This window comes from Schistocerca gregaria, chromosome 2, assembly GCF_023897955.1.
Source record: "Schistocerca gregaria isolate iqSchGreg1 chromosome 2, iqSchGreg1.2, whole genome shotgun sequence".
Taxonomy (NCBI): Eukaryota; Metazoa; Arthropoda; class Insecta; order Orthoptera; family Acrididae; genus Schistocerca; species Schistocerca gregaria.
In genome coordinates, this window is record NC_064921.1 from 811448827 (window position 1) to 811472261 (window position 23435).

A 23435-nucleotide genomic window follows, 5' to 3' on the forward strand; every position below is an offset into this window, starting at 1 on the left:
CTATCGGCCCATCAGCCTCACCAACTTTCTTTGTAAGCTGCTGGAATGTATGGTATGTCGGTGGTCGGGTTGGGTCCTGGAGTCACGTGGCTTGCTGGCACTATGTCAGGGCGGCTTCTGCCAGGATCGCTCTACCTCTGATAATCTTGTGTCCATGGAGTCTGCCATCCGAACACCCTTCTCCAGACGGCATCACCTGATTGCTGTCTTTTTTGACTTATGTAAAGCATACAACACGACTTGGCAACATCATATCTTTGCCACATTGTATGAGTGGGGTCTCCGGAGACCACTCCCGATTTTTATCTGAAACTTCCAGTTGCTCCATACTTTCCATGTCCAAGTTGGTGACTCCCATAGTTCCATTCATATCCAGAAGAATGGAGTCCCATAGGGCTCTGTGGTTTGAATGTGTGTCTATTTTTAGTGGCCATGAACGGTCTAGCAGAAGCTGTTCGGCCCTCTCTCACCTTCTCTGTATGCAGACAACTTCTGCATTTCATACTGTTGCTCCAGTACAGTTGTTGCTGAGCAGTGCCTCCAGGGAGCCAACCACAAGGCGCAGTCATGGGCTCTAGCCCATGGCTTCGAGTTTTCATCCGCAAAGTAGTGTGTCATGCACTTCTGTCGGTGTCGTACCGTTCATCCGGAACCCGCACTTTACCTTAAAGACAATCCACTCACTGTAGTGGAGACATATCAATTCCTAGGACAGATTTTCGACACTCGATTGTCTTAGCTCCCTCATCTTCGCCAGCTTAAGCAGAAGTGCTAGCAGCACCTCAATGCCCTCCGTTGCCTGAGCGACGCCAGTTGGGGTGCAGATCGCTCTATGCCGCTGCAGCTCTACAGAGCCCTTGTCCAGTCCCGAATTGACTATGGGAATGTGGTTTATGGTTCGGCAGTGCCTTCAGCATTGCATTTGCTTGACCCTGTGCACCACTGTGGGGTTCGATTAGCGAAGGAGCTTTTAGGATGAGTCTGGTGTCCAGCATATTGGTGGACGCAGGTGTCTCTCCACTACAGATCAGACGTGTGCAACTGCTCGCCAGTTATGCAGCAGACATTCATAGTTCCCCTGAGCATCCGAATTACCGTCTCCTTTTCCCACCCGCGGCAGTCCATCTCCTGCATCGGTGGCCCAGATCGGGGCTAACGATTGCGGTTCGCGTGCGGTCCCTTCTCTCTGAACTGGAGTCCTTCCCTTTACCACCTCTACTTGTGGTCCATTCATGTACGCTTCCGTGGTGTACACTTTGGTCACAGCTTCGTCTGTACCTTTTGCATGGCTCTAATGGCTCCGTTAACCCCGCTGCTCTCCGCTGTCACTTCGTCTCGATTCTTGACGTGTTCCGGGGCTCTGAAGTGGTTTACACCGATGGCTCAATGGCTGATGGTCATGTAGGCTTTGCATATGTTCATGGGGGACATATTGAGCAGCACTCCTTGCCAGTTGCCTGCAGTGTTTTCACTGCAGAACTGGCGGCCATATCTTGTGCTCTTGAGTACATCCGCTCATGCCCTGGCGAGTCATTTCTCCTGTGTACTGACTCATTGAGCAGCCTACAAGCTATCAATCAGTGCTACCCTCGCCATCCTCTGGTAGCGTCCATTCAGGAGTCCATCTATGCCCTGGAACAGTCCTGGCATTCTGTGGTGTTTGTATGGACCCCAGGACATGTCGGAATCCCCAGCAAAAACTTGCCGACAGGCTGGCCAAACAGGTGGCATAGAAACAGCTTCTGGAGATAGGCATCTCCAAAGCTGACCTGCAGCCTGTCATACAATGCAAGGTTTTCCGGCTTTTGTAGACAGAATGGCATAACAGCACGCACAACAAACTGTGTGTCATTAAGGAGAGTATGAATGTGTGAAAGTCTTCCATGCAGGCTTCTTGCAGGGAATCAGTTGTCCTCTGCCGGCTCCGCATTGGCCATACGTGGCTAACGCACGGATACCTACTCCGTTGCGACGACCTACCTCAGTGTCACTGTGGCTTCCTAATGACAGTCATCCACCTCTTGCTGGACTACCCACTTTTAGCCACTCTGAGGCAGACTTTTGATTTTCCCAGCACCCTGCCTTTGGTATTGGGTGACAATGCCTCCACAGCAGCTTTAGTTTTACATTTTATCTGTGACAGTAGGTTTTAGCGCATGTCCTTTGTCCCTCTGTGTCCTCCACCCTAGTGCTTTTAGGGTGGAGGTTTTAGTGTGTTGCAGAGTTCCCTTTGTATTCTCATGGTTGGCCAGCCACTGTAATCTGCTTTCATGTTTTACTCTCTTCTGTATCTATTGTCTCTCTGTTGTTTTCTTGTCTTCTTTTCAGTTCGTTGCCTTCCGTTCGTTCTTGTGGCTTTTCCTTTTTTTCCATTTTGTGTTATATGTTCCATCCACTTTATTCTCACACTTGTGGCATTGTTTTATTAGGAACAAGGCATTGATGATCTCGTAGTTTGGTCCCTTCTCCCAACCAACCTTATGTGCTGGAAACATGCTACAGGTGATACCTGAGCAATGCCCATACTAAGTAGGTACGAACTAGTATATGCTACTGTCTCAGTTTACTCTGAACACCTCAGTTCATTGAGCCTACTGTCACAAACTGCACTTAAAAATCAGAATCGTTAAAAACCAACTGACCCACTGTAGCAAAACATTTGAAGGGAGAGCTGCCAGAGCAAAAAAACTTGTTTCCAGTCACTACATTGCACTAATGATGGCGTAAGCTGACTCATGACATTGCTTGATGTCACTGGTAGCTTCTGACAGCAGTTATTACAGTGCCAGGAAGATCCAAGCATAAAATGTCAGGAAGTCATCTCGGGATTGTGAGCCGGGTGGTAGGTTTGAAGAACCAGTCCCTCAGGTGGTGTGGAATTATAAGAGCAGTGGTATTAACATATAGTTTTCAGCAGAATTCATTCAGTCTCTGTGGGCAGTTCCATTGACACTGGGCGGCAGAGCTCACCCTAACAAATTACATTGCGTACACTTGATTAAGAATTCATCCTTAAAATTGGAATGATTTGTGCCACCCCTCATAGCAGTAGACTCTTTCATACTTTTTCTTTCTACCTTGGAATGAATAGCATCACACTTCACTACATCTACATAGATACTCCGCAACCCTCCATATGGTTCGTGGTGGAGGGTACCCTGTACCATTACTAATCATTTCCTTCCCTGTTCCACTCGCAAACAGAGCAAAGGAAAAATGACTGCTATAAGCTCCTTATGAGCCCTAATTTCTCGTATCTGATCTTCATGGTCTTTACACGCAGAGTATGTTGGTGGCAATAGAATCATTCGACAGTCAGCTTCAAATGCCAGTTCTCTAAATTTTTTCAACAGTGTTCATAGAAAAGCATGTCGCCTTCCCTCCAGGGGTTCCTATTTGAGTTCCCGAAGCATCTCTGTAACACTTACACATTGTTTGAACCTACTGTCACCACTTTGGATCTCTCTTACTGAGGTTGATATACATGGAAATGTATTGTTCAGACATCTAACAGTGGTGTTGTTCCAGTACAGTACAATTATCCAGTAGTTGGATGTCTTGTACAATTGTATTAAGACATGATAGATCTTCATAACATTGTTTAAATATTATGTATTGATTTTTATCTTCCATTTCCAGTTTTAATGTTGTATATAGTGAGATGAAATACCTTACATGTAAGAGAATCTCTCTTGTGTCTACACAGATACGAGGGTAAGTCAGTTATTACCCGTAATTTAGTTATATATTTGTTTATTTTGGTAGTACATTCGTTTTACATTGATGACACATGCTTTGTCTATTTGTTGTTATATCTTTGCAATTTTCATGCTGCTAGGTTAGTTTCGTTATCGCTCCCTTGCTATTAATCATGGCTGCTCCGCTGTCTATTTGCACCAAAGAAGAGCAACATTCAGTGATTCGTTTTTTGTGGGCGGAAGGCGTATCAGTGGCCGAAATTCATCGAAAACTTTTGGTACAGTATGGGAACAGTATTTTGCCATGGATTGAAAAATTCTGAGATGGTCGCACAAGTGTTATGCACAATGAAGGAGCCAGACAACCATTTACCACCACAAATGAAGAAACCATTGAGCGTTCATGTGAAATGATTCTCGTAGACAGACGATTGACAAAGTGGCAAATCATCTGCGAATTAGTCACGGTTCTGACTACGAAATCATCCACAACAGACTTGGGTATCATAAAGTTTGTGCAAGATGGGTCTCAAAACAATTCACACAGTTGCATAAACAAACACGCTTGGACATCGGCAAAAAACGTTTGGTTTGCTATGGTAACGAAAGGGACAACTTCTTAGACAGGGTCATAACTGGTGACGAAACATGGCTCCATCATTATGAGCCAGAGAGTAAACAGCAGAGTGTGGAATGGAAACATCCAAATTTGCCGTGCAAGAAATAGTTCATGATACAACCGTCCGCAGGAAAACTGATGATTATGATTTTTTGGGTTGCACAATGTCCAGTACTGGAACATTATGGGGAAAGGATCACAACAATAAACAGTGTAGGTTACAGTGAGATGCTTACTGTGAGGCTAAAGCCTGAAATTCGAAGCAAATGCCAAGGATTGCTGTCAAAAGGTGATGTGTTGTTGCGTGACACTGCCCGTCCGCATACTGCTGCCCACATTGCTGAAACGCTCCAGAAGCTCAAATTTGAAGTACTGGGTCATCCTGCATATAGTCCTGATGTTGCCCCTTCTGACTATCACTTGTTTGGTCCACTCAAACAGGCATTAAGAGGCCGTCGATTTGCCTCGGATGAAGCAGTGAAAGAAATGGTGCATTCCTTTATGAGGGCATCAGGAAGCTTGTAGGACGACAGACCGAGTGTGTTGAAATGCAATGAGACTATGTCGAAAAATGATATTCTTGTAAGTTTCCTATTTGACTACAATAAAATTTTATAAGTACTTTGTGGATAATAATTGACTTACCCTCATAATTATGACAGAAAATTTTCGTGTTGAGATTATGACTTTTACCAGTCAAGCATTAAAGGTGTTTCTTTGCACCTAAGGGTGGTACAATACAATATCTGCAAGTAGTGGGACACCACATACAGAGAATGTTTCAACAGTAAAAAAAAGAAGTAAAACAAATATGTAATTTTTTCTGTCAAGTTTGTTGTAGTGTTCTTTATTTTAACTCGACTTATCTGGCAACCATATCTGTAGTTGTTACATTAGCACTGTTTGGTTGCTGCAGCAAGGAACAGTTGCCGTCGCCAGATACGCTGCCAAGCAGAGGTCACCTGGAAGAGGATATGGCAGTGCTGCTGGAATCTGGAGAGGCAGCAGATGTGACGCTGAGGGTGGGCAAGCAGGGCGCCCGGATGGCAGCCCACAGGGCATTGCTGGTGGCACGCTGCCCTACACTCGCTGCCAAGCAGCACGTCGAGAGCACAGAGCCGAGTGTCCTCACACACGTCCTGCGCTTCCTCTACACAGGGCAGGTGGCACTGGAGGTGGACTCAGCAGGTAGAAATGGCAAAATTATCTACACCAGCAATATAGCGTCTGAGTGATATCAATACTGATGCTCCATCAGATAAAACATCAATATTTTTGATACATTTAATGACCGGTATGATATATCAGAACATTTATACGAATTAATTGATGTATCAAACAATGGAAAATCCAGGATGGACTGTAAAATATTATGAAAAGGAAAGTTGCTACTCACCATGTAGCAGAGATACTGAGTCGCAGATACGCACAACAAAAAGACAATCACAAATAAGCTCTCAGCCAACAGGGCCTTTGTTGAAAATAGCAACACACACACACACACACACACACACACACACACACACACACACACACCTCTCTCTCTCTCTCTCTCTCTCTCTCTCTCTCTCTCTCTCTCCCTCTCTCTCTCTCTCCTCTCCCCCCCCCCCCCCCCCCCCACATGTAAACACAACTCACACACACATGACTGATGACTGCAGTCTCTGGTAGATGAAGCCACACTCAGCTGGCTTCAGCTGCCATAGAGTGCAGTCATGTGTGTGTGGGTTGTGTTTGCATGAGTTTGTGTGCGTGTGTGTGGGTGTGTTTTAGTCAGTCAGTCGTCTATTTTCGACAAAGGCCTTGTCAGATGAAAACGTATTTGTGACAGTCTTTTTGTTGTGCCTATCTGCGACTTAGCATTAATCGATATATCAGTTTTTGTAATGGAAATTTTTAATGTACATTGATCAGCCAGAACATTATGACCCTCTACATAATAGCTGGTATTTCCACCTTTGGCATGGATGACAACAGCAACTGGCCATGGCATGGAAGCATTGAGGTCACTTCTCAGATATGTTTGATTGGGTTCAGATCTATTAAGTTGGGAGCACCAGCACATCAATGGGAGCTTGCCACTGTGTTCCTCAAACCTCTACATTACACTCCTGGCCTTGTGATGTGGCACATTATCATGCTGAAAAATGACACTTCTGGCATTAGGAACTTGCCTATTAATAATAGTGATGCTGTAACTGCTGGCTGGTAATATTTACTGACAAAACGCAACCTAATGCTAGATTGTGTACTATCCTATGTGGCCATTGTTTAGTACGACTTTAAAAGAGGGAGAGATTACTAATTGATTGCCTATGCGTCGGTTCTCGATTGTGTTCAGGAGACGTACGAATTGATTATGTGAATAATTCACCTTTTGACCCGAATTGCCTTCATGCAATCTGAATCTTCGATGAAAATACCTAAGGGACCTATTTAATATAAAAATAGAAATGAAAGCAAATTAGTGGAATTTTGTAAGAGAAAGATTAACAAATCGGAAGTTGAACACATTAGTGGTCTCCCAAATACAATCGAGACACCGCAATAAAGAGCGAACCTGTAACAAAGCTCATATACAATTTGAACATCATTTTTGGTTAGTGAAAGAAAAGAATAAGAAGAAAATTACTGCATCATAAGACATGAATATATTTTGAAGAAATTGGCCTTAAACTTCTACACATTGACAAATACACAATAAATGCATGACTTACATCTGATATTTCTTTTGTAAAAATAGCACAGACCAATAATCACTGCTTTGTCAGTCCGTTCCTTCTTAAAATTAAATGTGCTTGCATGTGCGCAAATACATTGTATCCACACCCGAGTTACTGAAATGTTTGTTCGTCATTTCACATAGTTTTTACACAAAATAAAAACACAACTTGCAGCAATGTTATGTAGTACGTCTTAACATGTCGGTGACGAAAAGTAAAAGAGATAATGAAGTCTCTAGAATATTTCTTTACAAAAGATAGATTGTTCTTTCTTCTGTTTCACAGCTTCTTGCTATCCAGTGCTGCGGCAATGATTTTAAATATCTGCGCCCAGCAGGTCATAGTGTTTATTTAGAGTATTTAAATGCTGGACACACATTTTGGTATAGGCGCACATTAAAAAAAAAATTGCATCTCTTTACTCTCGCACTGTGATGCTTAGCATCTTTACAAACTACAGCTTGTTGGCCGTCCTTTTCTTTAATGGCAAATATCTCACATGCAAAGTAGCTGAAATCCAATAATATTACACACTGCAATCAGGAAAAACGATCCCCCGCAGTACAGGTGTCAAGGGGCTGTTCCTCTGAAAGACAGTGGATTCGCACCTTCCTGTCGGCTTGACGAACATGGTATCAGGATTCATCAGACCATGCAATGATCTGTCAAAGCTCCAATGTCCAGTGCCGATGGTCAGATGCTCATTTCAGTCATAGTTGCCGATGTCGTGGTGTTAATATTAACACGTGCACGGGTTGTCGGCTACGGAGCCCCATTTTAGGAGTGTTCGATGCACTGTGTGTTCAGCATTTAAGTGTGATGCTAGTTCCGCTACAGTTTACCATCTGTCCTGTTTTACTAGTCTGCCCAGCCTACGACACCCAACATCAATAACGAGGGTGGCTGACCGATCCCACAATATCTGGACACGGTTTCACCTTGGTTTTGCTGCCTGTTGAAGACACTCATAACAGCACTCCTCAAAAACCTGGTAAGTCATGCAGTCTCTGAAATGCTCATGCCAAGTCACCAAGATATCACAATCTGCTCTCGGTCAAACTTAGCTAGATTTCCTGCCTTCTCCATTTTGCAAGTGCACTCACTGATACTACAGGCACCAGTCTTATGTCTGACTAGTAGTCATTCCTTGTCGGGTGATGCTGCTATCACACAGATGGGTTGATATAATAGTAGGTTGGTGGTCATAATGTTCTAGCTGATCAGGTGTCTTATATTGAAATTTCTCATAATTAGGGATGGGAAGGAGTGATCTGTATTTGCTTTGAAGAACCTTTTAATAGCCAACACTACATTCAGTACTATTTATTCCTGATGACTAGTGTCAATAATTAAGACTGTCATCTTTTGATATTAAAAAAAGGAAAACGCTTGTTACAGTCATAATAGAATAGAACATACAACAAGAAGTCACCTCACCCGTCCCCGTCCCCCCATCATCACGAATAAATAGTTACTGAATGCAGTTGTGGAAAAGTTTTTCAAATCAATATCTTATATTCAGAATCGACTACTCAGCATACAAATTTTCAATAGTTTTTATTCGTAATATCAGTTTTCAGCATAGACTTTCTAATAAAACACTTTTCAATGTGTCAATTTTTCAGAATCTGTTTTTTGTGTGTATCAGTGTATATGATGTAACAGTGAAAGTCCAGCATAGATTGCTACTCACTATGTAGAGGAGACACTGAGTCTCAAACAGTACAATGAAAAGACTGCTGTACATTTAAGCCAAAAGGGCTTCTGAACTAGGAAAAATATACACATTCACACAAGCACAACTCGCACATGCATGATTACTGTCTCCAGGCTGCTGTGGCTGGACTGTGGACTGCAACGGTGCCTGATGAGGGTGGCAGTCTGGCATGGATGGTGGCAGTTAGGAGGCAGCATTGGGTGGGAGCAGGTGGGACAACAGGGTAGGGCTGTGCTTGTGAGAGCATGCAGAAACTTGTGGAAACAAGTAGGGGTGCAGTATACTGATTGATCACAGTGGCCGGAGACAGTGATCATGTGCATGTGAGCTGTGATTGTGTATATCTGTTTTGATTCAGAATAAGACCTTTTGGCTGAAAACTTAAATGCAGAGCAGTCTTTTCATTGTGCCTGTCTGTGAATCAATGGTGAGTAGCAGTCTATCCTTTTCATAATATTTTTGATGTATCGAGCTTTTTATATGTATCAAAAGAAGATTTTTTATTTGAGAAAAGTTATTGGTTTTGGGACGGAAAACAGTTCCTATTTATATTTGTTCCTGAGATGTCTATCATTGTTGATTTACACAAAAGTTTTGATTCTCTCCTTTTGTCTGTGCCTCAGAGCTTCTGTGGAGTCACCCAAAGTCATTGTAGCACATACTTAGGGACATGCCGTGCTTGAAAAACTATGTGACATGCTGCTCTGCTGATTAATCAGAAATATTTTTAAGTAAGTTTGAATGAATTATTTACACTTCTACAGCCATAAAATTGACCAAAATAAGGGTTACCAGTGGTGCTTTGACGTGCAAGACATGTTAAACTGCTCACCACTTCAATGTCAATACTCAAAGCCCTGTAAGAATCCAACTACCTTCAAACGATTGAGAGACGCGACCTCTGGAGTGTAATATTTACACAAGTAACAAGTCACACACTGCTTCCAACTGGGTACCAGCAATTTCCCTGATGATTTCCACAACAGAAAAGGAGAAGACAAGAACATTCTTCAACATCAGTAGGGTTAAAGTCAAACAGAAACAACACACACATATTTCAACGGAAATGAACATAAGCCATTGGCTTCAACAAAAACCTTGCCAAGTTTGTCTCTTTCACTAAACACCACCTTCCGACTAGCTATTTGTCCCCAGTGCGTAATTTGAAGTCTGTATTTATTCAGCATCTGCGCATGTGCTAAACAGCGACATTCATGTTGAAAACTGGAATGGTTCAACTTACTGTGTCTAACATGACATAAGCATTGCCAGTTTTCATAGTTTTGAATTGGTGTTTGGTTGACTGTATGTGTGTTGCTGTAAGTGTGTGTCGAGGGGGGGGGGGGGGGGGGGGGGGGCAGCTCTTGCTCATGTGCGTGTTCTTCTTCTTTTCCTCCAGTCACACACTTAAGTTCAAATGTGTGTTGTGTGTTAATTCCTAAGGGACCAAACTGCTTAGGTCATCGGTCCCTAGACTTCCACACAATTTAAACTAACCTATGCCAAGAACAACACACACACACACACACACATGCCCGAGGGAGGACTCGAACCTCCAGCAGGATGGGCCTCACTGTCTGTGACATGACATCTCAAATCGCACGGCCACTCCACGCAGCCATACACTTATGGGAGGAATGGGACGTGTGATCTGTTGGAATATCTGTCTATTGTATGATCAGTCAGCATAAACAGTGAATGGTTAGTTATATTTACTTGGCCATTTAGTACAAGCTTTTGTTTGTCTTTTGTTTTGTATATGTGGAATCTTCTTGTAAAGTGAGGAGGTGTCTTTCATTATTTATTTATTTATTTATTTTTCTTTCAAGTCTTTATCTCTTGTAATAGGCTTGTGATTCATTTCCTTTTAAATGTTCTGCCAAAGTTAAATGGCTTGTTCCTTATTTGCATGCTCTAATATGTTACTTGTATTGTGAGCTTAAATGTTCGTTCATTTCCACTGCATACCTTCCGTCATGTGTTGTGGTTCAATCCCGCGTCCGGCCATCCTGATTTAGGTTTTCCGTGATTTCCCTAAATTGCTCCAGGCAAATGCCGGGATGGTTCCTTTCAAAGGGCACGGCTGACTTCCTTCCCCGTCCTTCCCTAACCCGGTGAGACCGATGACCTCGCTGTCTGGTCTCCTTCCCGAAAACGAACCAACCTAGTTGGTGTTTTCCTGCTTTTTAGTAGATGTTTGTGTCTTTTATCAGTTTTGGAATGTACTTTTTGACTGAACTGTCTGACTGAATACTATGTTCATGACTTGTCTTTTGAAAATGTTGTGTGAGGTTGTGTTTGTATTCTCTGTGTGCCATCTTGAATCTTATTTCTTGTTTTTATGTATTCTTTGCATTGTTATTGTTGTTGTTGTTGTTATTGTTCAGTTACAAGAAAAATATGATATCTACAAAAACAAAGACACAAAAGAATCTACTACTAAATGACCAAATGAATATAACTAACCACTCACTCTTTACACTGACTGATGATGTAATAGACACACATTCCAATAGAGGATTAGAAATCCAATTCCTCTCCTAAGTATATAATTTGCAGAAAAATGATGATGGTGAAGAGGAAGAAGAAGAAGAAAAAGAATAGATGCACAAATATACATCAACACAGATACAGACAAAAAACAATTGAAAGCAAAACTAGACTTATGACACACTCAACACAATAAAAGACAGTTACAGTTCTATGTTTTGGAAGCACATCGACTATATTTCGGAAGCAGATTGACAACAAGAGAAACTGCAAGGTTTAAACAAGTTTTTCACATGAGAGAATACCACTTGGTTTAAAAATAGTGACTCACATGGTAATGTGTAAGTACCTATCCATTTTATTGTAAAAACTTCCATGAACTGTTTTAAATATATAACCTGTGATTTATATTAAAAACAAAGATTCCAAGACTTACCAAGCGGGAAAGCGCCGGCAGACAGGCACATGAACAAAACACACAAACACACACACAGAATTACGAGCTTTCGCAACTGGCAGTTGCTTCGTCAGGAAGGAAGGAAGGAGAGGGAAAAATGAAAGGATGTGGGTTTTAAGGGAGAGGGTAAGGAGTCATTCCAATCCCGGGAGCGGAAAGACTTCCCTTAGGGGAAAAAAAGGACAGGTGTACACTGGCACACACACACACACACACACACACACACACACACACACACACACACACACACATATATCCATCCGCACATACACAGACGTGTCTGTGTATGTGCGGATGGATATGTGTGTGTGTGTGTGTGTGTGCCAGTGTACACCTGTCCTTTTTTTCCCCTAAGGGAAGTCTTTCCGCTCCCGGGATTGGAATGACTCCTTACCCTCTCCCTTAAAACCCACATCCTTTCATTTTTCCCTCTCCTTCCTTCCTTCCTGACGAAGCAACTGCCAGTTGCGAAAGCTCGTAATTCTGTGTGTGTGTTTGTGTGTTTTGTTCATGTGCCTGTCTGCCGGCACTTTCCCGCTTGGTAAGTCTTGGAATCTTTGTTTTTAATATATTTTTCCCATGTGGAAGTTTCTTTCTGTTTTATTTATAACCTGTGATTTAAATTGAAAAAATCATGTAACAGTTCACAATACCCATGGAAGATGCCTTATAATAAAGGCAAAAATGTGTCTGGGTGCAAACTACTGCAATTTATTCAGTTCAGTGTTCTTTAAAAGATCATTAAAAAAAGGCGATTTTATAATGACTACCAACAGGGTATGTTTTATTTGAGTGATGATGTTGTGAGCTGTAAAAAGTAGGCTCTCAGTGGAAACTGAAGTCACAACAACATGTGAGTACTGTCCTCCTATAGCATAGAATATCAGGTTCAAAAGCTTCAGATCTCCACGTCTCAGAAGGATTTGGACTGTGATTCAGAAGTAGAGGTGTTGTATGTGATGACTTCAATATTAATTTTATATGTGATTGCGTAAGAAAAAGGATGTTGGAAGATCTCCTAAATTCATATGATTTGATGCAGACTATATTTTTTCAAACCAGGGTGCAGGGGAACAATAGCACAACCATAGACAATATTTTTATTCATTCTTTATTACTAGATGGGCATTCTGTTAGTAAAATGGAGAATGGCCTTTGAGATGGTGATGGACAAATTTTAACACTAAAAAGTTTTTGTACTCAAACAAATGTTATGTGTAATTACAAACTACATGGAAAAGTTAATCCATCAGCGATAGAGAGTTTTTTAAACATTGTTAAGGAACAAGAGTTGCAGGTTGTTTGTAGTGCTGATAATGTAGTTGACAAATATAATGCTTTCATTAACACATTTCTCATACTCTTTGAAAGTTGCTTTCCATTAGAATGTTCAAAACAGGTTATCAGCAATAAAAGGCGGCCCGGGTGGTTGACTGTTGGGATAAGGATATCATGTAGAACAAAGTGGGGATTATATCAAAATTTTGGAAGCCGCCACAATTGATTTACAGTAGTCCAATACAAACAGTACTGCAAGGTGCTTAAAAATGGTGTTAGGAAGGCAAAGATTATGTGATATGCAAATAGAACAGCTAAGTCACAGAATAAAATTAAAATAATATGGTAAGTTGTGCAGGAAGTCTCCAGTCAGCAGCATAAGGTCGAGGATATAAAGTCAGTATGTAGTAAAAAAGGTTTCTGTTACTGGTCAGATATATGTACACTATTTAACCACCACTTTTTGAACATAGCCGTGAATTAAATAAAAACTTTCTTTTTACAGGGAATCATATAACTCTCTTCGAAAATGCCTTTCCGAGATTGGTGTCTGAGATGCTCCTTTGTGATTAATAGTGCAGTTATTAATAGTGCAGCGCCACATATTGTTATAGTTTCCTCATCAATACGAAAATTATATTCCATATAGCTTTACAGACAATATGAGTACACTGTGAGATATGTATGCCAGCAGTTTGGACGGAGACAGAGACCAGAAATAAAGCTAGAAACAAGTTACAAAACACCACAGAAAACATGTTCCCAACAGAAATATGTTTCCAATGGCTGTGTGTGCACGACTTAGACGTGACAATGAATAAGAGCACTGTATTTCTACCGGTACTCGTGTGTGTGTGTGTGTGTGTGTGTGTGTGTGTGTGTGTGTGTGTGTGTGTGTTTTAAAGTGGTGTAAGTATTTTGTTCTCCATTTAAAGATTAATAGTGCTACAGTGTGTAATTTAAAAATTATTACAAAGGTATTTGGAAGTGTCACCAAAATTTAAAGGACTGCATTGAGCCTGTGCCAGGTGAACCCACTTTAGCTCATGGCATTTACTTCCATAATGTAATATCTTTAAGTAATATGGGTTGTCAAGTATTTTTAGCCACATGAATGGGAGAAAGCATACACAATGTGCTTCATGTAAGAAAACATCATCTCAACTTGAGATGTTTTTTCAGCCAAAACAACTCAGCTGCTACCCTGTCGCCACCACATCTAAGCCACACACTCCAGTACCATCTTCTTCAAAATCAGAAGTATCTGTATTATTTTTAACACCAAATTGTTCACACAGTTTTGAAGAACTTATGTTTAAAAATGTAATAACAGTAGAACTTCTGTGGTGTGTTGCAACAGTAATGACACAAAAGTCATTTTGGAAACCTGAAAAGGATGCTGCTGCAGTCTCAAGAACGTGTACAGACAGTGGTGCAGCTATCAAGATACAACTTAAGTGAGATAAGATAATTTGAGTTCTTATGTTAAGAACTGTGTATTATTTTAATCAATAGTTGCGTAGGTTGCTGATGAAATCAAGTTATAGTCTTCTTAGTTTTGATGAATCACTGAAGAAAGTTGAAAGATGCACACAAATGGATGTAAATACAAGAGTTTGGAATGAAGATAAAAGAGAGATAACAACATGATACCTTACTTACTCTCTGCTTCATAGGTCTAAAGCTACAGTCCTTTTATGTTCACTGATGTGAGAAAAGACATACCAAAAGGTAAGAGTCTCCAGATTTTGATGGACAGGCCAAGTGTGAATTGGCTATTTCTGAAAGAATATAAAGCATTCAGCAGAGTTGAAAATGCTAGATATTGGTAGCTGTGGACTTCATTACATGCATTATGCTTTCAAAGATGCAATCAAGGCAACACATGTGGACATCACATTATTTTTGAGACTTGTAACATTTGCTCAAGAATGTCTCAGCCAGGATAACACTAATTACTCAGTATTCAGGTTCCATTATGTTTTCAACATTTTTTTGTTGTATCACAATGCTGGAAAATTCCTCAGTTTCTCAAAGAGCAATTGCTGTAACACCAAACAACAAGAAATTCATTGAGGGTGTGAAGAAAGATAAGAACGAACCAAAGAGTGAAAGTTTCATATTGGTAAGAAGTATGTTTATTCATGATCAATTGCTGTGTCCAATACTTGTTTTTTTTTTCTTAATTCATTAGCCTGCAAATTTCTAGACAGATGCTTCGTTGACCCCATTCCTTCAAACAACACCTGTATTGACAGTAAAGACAGTATTACAACATTTTATGAAGCCAAAGATACTAGAGAGAAGCACACCAATCAAGTTAGTTGGTACCAAGGAAGAAAAAATCTTTTTTCTGCAAAAAACATAATTCTAGGTGTTTATACCCATAAAGAATCAAAGAAAACTGGTTCGGTTCTAAGAGCTGTTGAGATTCTTAAGTTTCACCAAGAATGTAGGATGAGTCTTCAAACATTTTTCATCAAACATAATAACAGGTCAGTCTTAACCTACCCACTGACACTTGTCATTATGTGTCTTGACCCAGGTTTGATTGTGTCCAACATCAGTTTGGCAACATCATGTCACAATAATCTGCTTTGTATTCTCACAGTATGTTATCACCTAAGGGGAACTGCAGCATATAACGAAAATTTCTCTACCACATTTTAACAACTCTTATGAAGAATACAGTTTCTTCTGAAAAAAGAGTTGATCATTTCTGGTGGATGTACTTAGTGATAAATACCTAAATTTTATGGTTGCTGTGAAATTAGTTTGGAGCCTTTCCCAAAGGAATGCTAACATTGAAAGGAACTGTACTGTTAATGGTGACTGCCTCCTTGAAAACATGAGGGATAAAGTAGTTGTTACATGCAATTAAAAATATGATACAGGCAGCAAAGACAACTTGAACATTCCCGAGCCCTTTAGTCACAAGAATTGCACAATCAAAGTATGTAAAATATTGTAACAGTTCTAAGAAGAACAGCATGCAAAGGAACAGAGCATTTTAGAAAAATGGAAATAAGATATGAAAGTGAAAGTGCTGGAAACAGTGTTTGGAAATTTTTAGTAAAAGAAGCATTGGAAATGAAAAACAAATAAAGGCTTTAAAATATTAGATAATTGCATTGTGATAATGTATTTGTTTCTTAAATAGTAAAATTATCTGAAAAATTGAAAAAAGTTCCTGTACTAAATTTCTAAATAGATATTTTATGTGTTTAAAGTTGGGACCCAAATGTTTCAAGAATTCATTGGGACCTGCATAAATGAAACATTAAAAACTGTATGTGTTTTGTAAGTACACATTACTTTTAATTGCAAATAATATTTAAAGTTGTCATAAAATTCTGTTATGTTGTATAAGCCTCCTAAATTTTAAATTGATTTCAATCAGTCTAGTTTTTGTTTTGAGTCAACCTTTAGCATCTGTTTTTAACCACTTCATTATAAACCTCCTATTATGGTATTGTTTTTGTTTTTTCTCTAAACTGTAGGTATACATAACACTTTACACTTTTTTAAGCTATAAAGTTATGCTTTCTTGGAGGTGAGGACCATTACTTACTAATTTGTGTATTTATGATATATGATAAAGAAATAGATATATGCAGAAATTTGTAATACTTACCTGAAAATAACCCCTCCCCCCCCCCCCCCCCCCCCCCTCCCTCCAAACCTCAAGTTTGTGTAGTCACACTGATGTCACGCTGTTCACTGTGTACGTGCATGTTTCAAAGAGTACCAGGGTGGGTTTCCCCTGGCTACCAAACTCTTCAGATTTAAACCCAATCAAGAATAGAGCTGTTCACGCCATGCTGAGAAACCTAGTGGAATTGGCCACAGCTCTGGAGTCAGCATGCCCCCCACATCCCTGTCAGTACCTTCCAGAACCTCACTGACATTATTCCTGCGCTGCAGAAGATTTTCGACAGGGGGACATTTATGTGCTTGGATTGTGGAAAAATGAAGTTAAATAGTATTACATGCTCGAATTTATTCTTGTCTCAAGAATTATAAGTCAAATTAGCCAAGTACTGTAGCAATGTGAACCATGAAGTTTGTACCTCATCACTTCCTGATGAATGTTTAAGACACAAAACTTTACATTAACAGAAATCTGTTTTTGTTTTACAAATAGTATCTCAGTAGAATTTAAGCAGAAATTAAGGTAATGTACTTGTAAAAGACTAGAAACTACTTGCTGTTTATCGAGTAACAATACTTAAAAAATGCTTGCCTTTTAACTGCATCACAGTTGAGAGTATCATGCAAATGTTTTTTCACAGCATCATCTCACACAGATAGACAAAACATGCCATATTGTCTGCCTCTTGTTACCACTCCTGATGTAACTAAGGTGCAGTTCTTGCAGCAATACATTTTTCCTGGTAATATCTTGCATTTATATGAGCTGACTTGGTACTGCAAGAAGTGCTAGTGCTCACCTTCCTCTATAAATTGCCCCATATTTAACCACAAAGACTGAATTCTTGTAGAATGCACTGTTACATGAGCTTTACTCACACACTGCCCATTAATTACTCTATCCACTGCTGTCTGTCAGTCATACTCCTCATACAGAGAGAATGTATTCCAAAAAGCCAAGGGTGGAGGTGCACACTACAGTGATTTTATCTACTGTGGTTAGCCTACTGCATGCTCCTTCTAAAGAAAAGGTGTTGAAATATGGAAATGACAAGGGAAAGAGCATACCAATTTAATGGTGTAAAGGCTTTCCTGGTTCTGTGGTTGAATTACACCCTATTCTATTCAATAAATTATTCTTTCCTCAAGGAACAAAACAGATGTTCATACTTTGGATTGTTGCAAATAATTGTCTATATAACAATGTAATAAACTGCTAATGATAAAATACTTAATAGGTTCACCTCATGACATCTCTTTCACATTACTGAAAAGATTGGTGTTATTGAGCTGTGTGTAAGGCAGTTATCCCAGCATGGCTCAAGTGGTAACACTGGAGTTTTTCATTGGTGTTGCAGGTAAAAACATGCTACTAACCACTGACCAATTTATTTTGATAAATCATTTTAATTTGACCAACACATATAAATACGACAATAAGACTGTTGGAAAGTGAGCCTTCAGCCAACAAGCCCTTCGTTGAAAATAGACAACACACGCACACACAGGCAGATGCAAGCACAACTTGCACACACTTGACTACAGTCACAGACACAGCCTGGCTTCCTCTGCCAGAGACTGTGGTTGTGTGTGTGAGTTACGTTTGTGTGTGTGTGTGTGTGTGTGTATGTGTGTGTGTGTATTGTGTCTATTTTTGACGAAGGCCTTTGTTGGCCGAAAGCTCACTTTCCTTCAGTCTTTTTGTTGTGCTTCTTTGTGACTCAGCATCTCCACTATGTAGTGAATAGCAACTATCCTCTTAATAATATTGTTACATTCCTTCCTGGATTTTCAATTGTTTGACTAATAAATATAATATCCTTTAAATCCTTGTAAAATAGAATACCAAAAACGAAAGTTTTAAGAAATAGTATCAGTATATTGACTACTAGTATGTTAAATAATCCTTTTGACTTCCTGACTCCACAGAACAGGAAGCTTTAAAACCTTTTACAATCAAACAGTTCCTTACTGATACGCAAATAAGCAAATCTTAACACATTTTAAAACTGAATGCCAAAATGAAAATATTATTCTAGTTGTAAGAAATGGGCAATCACAAAGATGACAGTTAATTCTTATCAAGTATCTGCCAGTAACGGATACAACAAATCTGACAACCTTAAAATCCTTTTTTCTTTTAAATTGAACAGTTCCTTAAGAGTTGAAATGACAAATAGTTTAACCATTTAGTCTTTTTTTGTCAGTTAACAGGTAGTATTTCCTTGCTGAGGTAAGACTGTACACAAAACAACCCCTATTTCCAAAGCTTGAGCAATTCATTAACACAAAACAAACTAGCCAGCTTAACCAGCTTGCTGCAATTTCTCCTTTTCGTTTGCCAAGTCTGGTAGCCAGGTAGCCTTCCCATAACTGCTGTTTATCTGTCAATTCGGCATTTCATCTGCGTTTCCCGCACACACAAACAGGACTGTGGACCATTCGAAGGATTCTTGGTAGACAACTTTTGTTATAACCACCCTGTGTTCCACATGGGGTGACACGGAACATAAATGCAGCTTGCAGCAACCATCACAAGCTGTAAATAGATATCACATGGGGCAAGCATTCAAATATTCACTAGAAGGGCCATGTTCGAGAGACAACACTGACTGCACACTCAAGCTGAGCAAAAGCCTTGCAAAAGAAATCATAGTGCTCAAATTTGCATACCGTGTAAAGCCCAAGCAATACAAAGGGTTGCTTGGGCAACCAAAAAAGAGTGCCCCATAAGTGCAGTGCAAAATTTGTACACAGTGTGCCATAATTATTAATGAAAAGAAACAATTTAGATTTGTTTTTGAAGGTCTTACCAAGATTGGAAGAGATGGAATCATATCAGATTGAGGAGGAAAGACATTTAAAGACAATATGACCCAAACAAGAGATCTTCTTCTTCTTTCTTGGCTCTACAGCTCATGATGAGCCTTGGCCTCTTCTACAATTTCCTTCCATTTCTCTCAGTCCTTTGCCAATACTCTCCAGTTTCTATAGCCCGTCTTCCTAAGATCTTCGATTACTCCATCTTCCCATCTGGATCTTGGTCGACCATGTCCTCTCTGCCCTCCTGGCTTTCCTTGTAATATTCTTTTGGTACTTCTGTATCAATCAACAAGAGATCAGTTGTTATTTTATTTACGGAGTCAAGAAATAGTCCATAGAGAGAAGCATCAAACCAATCTATGGAATAGTTGTAGACTGGGGGTATCCCCTTTGATGAAAATCACTCTGCTACTAAAAAAGACTAATAAAGATGTTCTCATTGGACAAATGCATAGATGTGTGTGGCCCCCACAATTAAAGGAACACTTAAGAGGGAATAATAAAATGCAGGGTGAGTCACCTAACATTGCCACTGGAAATACCTCCCAAGCCATAACGAACAGCTAATAACCAATTACGCAGGCCGAAAGTGAGGAGAGGGGCTGGTGTAATTGGTTAATACAAACCATTGAGAATTACACAGAAGTATGATTTTCAACTCATACTTAATTTTAAAAAAAATGGAAACCTATTGTTATTTTTAGCACAACAGAAAATAGCAAAAATACTTAATCAATGTCATTTCTTACATTGTAAAATGTTAATTACATCCAGAGTAAATTGTAATGTAAAGTTGACACTTGAGTAACTCCTCAGCAGTTCAGTCACGTGTATCGGAGAGAACCAAATTAATTAGGGATACAAAAATAACAGTAATGTAACATAGGTACAGAAGAGACATGAACAGCATGTTACGTCCACATGCTAACATTTTTATTAGTCTTTTTCTCCAAAGAATACTGTACTGCACTGATTTGTTAGAAGAAAATGTACATTAACATGCGTATGTGGTTAAACTTACAAATTAGTTTTTTTTTTTTTTTCAATTACAGAATTGAAAAGGGTGTGTCCTGACATTTCAGGTCAATAAATGTTCAAAGTGGTGCCCATCATTTGCTGCACATATTTGCAATCTGTCGCGTAATGAATGTCTTACACGACACAGTGCATCTGGTGTAATGTTGTCATAGGCTGCCTCAATACGATGTTTCATATCCTCTGGGATCGGAGGCACATCACGGTATATGTTCTCCTTTAATGTACCCCACAGAAAGAAGTCTAAAGGGCTGGCCAATTTATGCGTATACCATATCCTATGAAACACCCGTTGAACATTCTGTCAAGGGTCAACCAAGTGTTCATTGCAGAATGTGCAGGAAGACCGTCATGTTGATACCACGTACGTCTATGCGTTTCCAGCCGGACATTTTCTAGCAATGTTGGCAGATCATTTTGTAGAAACGCAATGTATTTTGCAGCTGTTTGGGTGCCTTCAGTGAAGTGAGGACCAATGAGATGGTCACCAACTTCTCCGCACCATATATTTACATTCCACGGTCGCTGTTACTCTGCCTGTTCAAGCCAGCAAGGATTGTCCATGGACAAGTAATGCACCTTTAGTAAATTCATTGCACTGTGGTTTGTGAAACCTGCTTCATTGGTGAACAGATAGAACTGCAATGCATTCTCTGTTAATACCCATTGACAGAAATTCACTCGATTATTAGAGTCATCTCCACATAATTGCTGATGCAGCGACACATGATACGGGTGAAATTTATTACTATGAAGTATGCACATTACACTACTTTGACCCATTGCACTGCCACTAGCGATGTCACGTGAACTCATGTGGGTTCACCGCAACAGCAGCTAACACACCAACTGCACCTGCTTCTCCTGTGATGGGTTTGATATGGACCTGATTGTGTGTTACAACCGTACTTGTTGCATGCAATTGTTTGTAGGTGTTTTCAAATGTGCAGCACATTGGATGATATCTGTCTGAGTATCTTTCTGCATACAACCTGCAGGCTGCAGCTGCATTTTGTCTACACTCACCATAGTTGAGTATCATCTTTGCCTTTTCAGAGTTAGAATAAAGCATTTCCACAGTTCTTACAACACTGTACACATTGTCGTGCTTGCAACCTTTTCACGTTCCTACTGTGTGTACTTTTGTTCTTACTTGTGTACAATACACTATCATAGATATCAGGTAACCCAGTGTATTACAGTTATTCTGAGTACAAGAACTAATTTAGCAAGCACTACATGCAGACACTGAGACAACCAAACTCGTAAACATCGTATTGTTCATAAATGTACCCCTGCAGATCTTGTCTGTTACAACATGCAACTGAATGTCTGAGGTTTCAGGTATCAACTTTACGTTAAAAATTACTCTGGATGTACGTAACATTTTACAATATAACAAACGGCATTGGCGGGGGAAAAAAAAACAACACCATAAGTATGTGTTGAAAATCATACTTCAGTGCATTTCTCAATGGCTTGCATTAACCAGTTCCACCAGCCTTTCACCTCACTTTCGGTCTGTGGTATTGGTTATTCAGTGTTTGTTACTGTTTGGGAGGTGTTTCCAGTGGTAACGTTAGGTGACTCACTCTGTATATTACTCAGCTTCCATAATGCCGATTACAGCAATTGTAGAATGCAGGTTTAGCTTATCTGTCCTTCATCGACTGCAGTTCCACAAACACAAGCTAAGTAATGTTCTGTGAACTAATGCCAGAAGAAAACTAATCTTTTCTTCTGATGTTCTATTCAAAGAGCATTTCAGACTAACAGTAGTACTTAATTACATCTTGAGACAGGCTGTCTCTGTTCATTCACAATAATTCTGTTTCCATTGAAGACAACCACAGTCTATCTGTTGGCCACATTCAATGATTTGAAGACTTGGACAGACTTCCAGCTTGCAGCTGACAACTTCTGCTTGGCAGCTGACAACATCTGCTTGTGAATGATTATTTAAGCATACGTCTCTTTTCCTAGTGACACTATTCAGGGAGCATGTTTCCCACAAGCAGCATGATTAGATTGTGCACAGTGATGTTCCTACTACGTATGAATGTCCACGGTAGTCGTGGTATCAGCTGTTGCAAACTCTGGTTGTGGCATCTTGTACACCTCCAGAATTAAGACCAAACAACAACGTGACTTTAAGGTCAGAATAATTGGTGCCTACAGTTCTGTATCACAAACAGATGTCAAAATGCTCTGTTGGCCATGTTGACCAGTTGTCAATGCAAGAACTGTGCTCACATTCACAATTGAACATTTTTCAGCCATTCCTATGGGCAAGTGTTCATAAAGAGGTATGCTTTTACCAGAGTAATTTTAATGTGTTTGCTTTCTTTGTTTTGATGAGCTCTACCACTTCTCAAAATACCATATGTTTTAACACCCTGTATAAATAGAACATGTTGATATCATTGATATATCAGCAGTATAAATTAATGTGTGCATGTTGATGTCAGTGCAGTATAAATTTCGATATCATCATATATTAATAACTTAATACATTGTTGCTATATCTATCATCAGGGGAGATGCTCACTGCTGCCGAGAGGTTTTCCCTACCAGAGCTCGCGGAGCGGTGTGAGCGGGTGCTTATGGAGGGTCTGTCTGTGGAAACAGCTGCAACAGCAGCCGTTGTGGCTATTATGAACTGCCGCCTCACTCTCAGGAGTGCGGCTGTTCAGTTAATCATGCGACATGCCCCACAGGTGATGGGGACTGATGGCTGGAAAGCGGCCCTACGGAACCACACAGAAGTCGCTGTTGAAATCTGCAGTCTTGTCTCAGCTGCAGCTGCTGCTGCTGCTGCTGCAGTGGCAGTCAGTCCGGATATCAGGTCAGAGTTTTTTGTCATAAGTCTCTTGCCTGATTTGATGTGGCCCACCAAGACATCCTTCCTTGTGCGTACCTCCCTTATGCCTTCATCCTTAGATAT

At 40.1% G+C, this 23435-nt stretch overlaps 1 protein-coding gene across 12 annotated transcripts in view; it reads left to right on the forward strand.

Annotated features, from left to right (window-relative positions):
* The window catches only part of LOC126335111 (poly [ADP-ribose] polymerase tankyrase-2-like), a 93889-nt gene that overhangs the window by 43460 nt on the left and 26994 nt on the right, over positions 1 to 23435 (forward strand). For all 12 annotated transcript variants that reach the window (XM_049998062.1, XM_049998061.1, XM_049998059.1 and 9 more), the window contains exons 3-4: positions 5234 to 5505; positions 23027 to 23336. In XM_049998062.1, coding sequence (XP_049854019.1) covers positions 5234 to 5505; positions 23027 to 23336 — 582 coding nt within the window. The remainder of the gene's footprint in view (positions 1 to 5233; positions 5506 to 23026; positions 23337 to 23435) is intronic.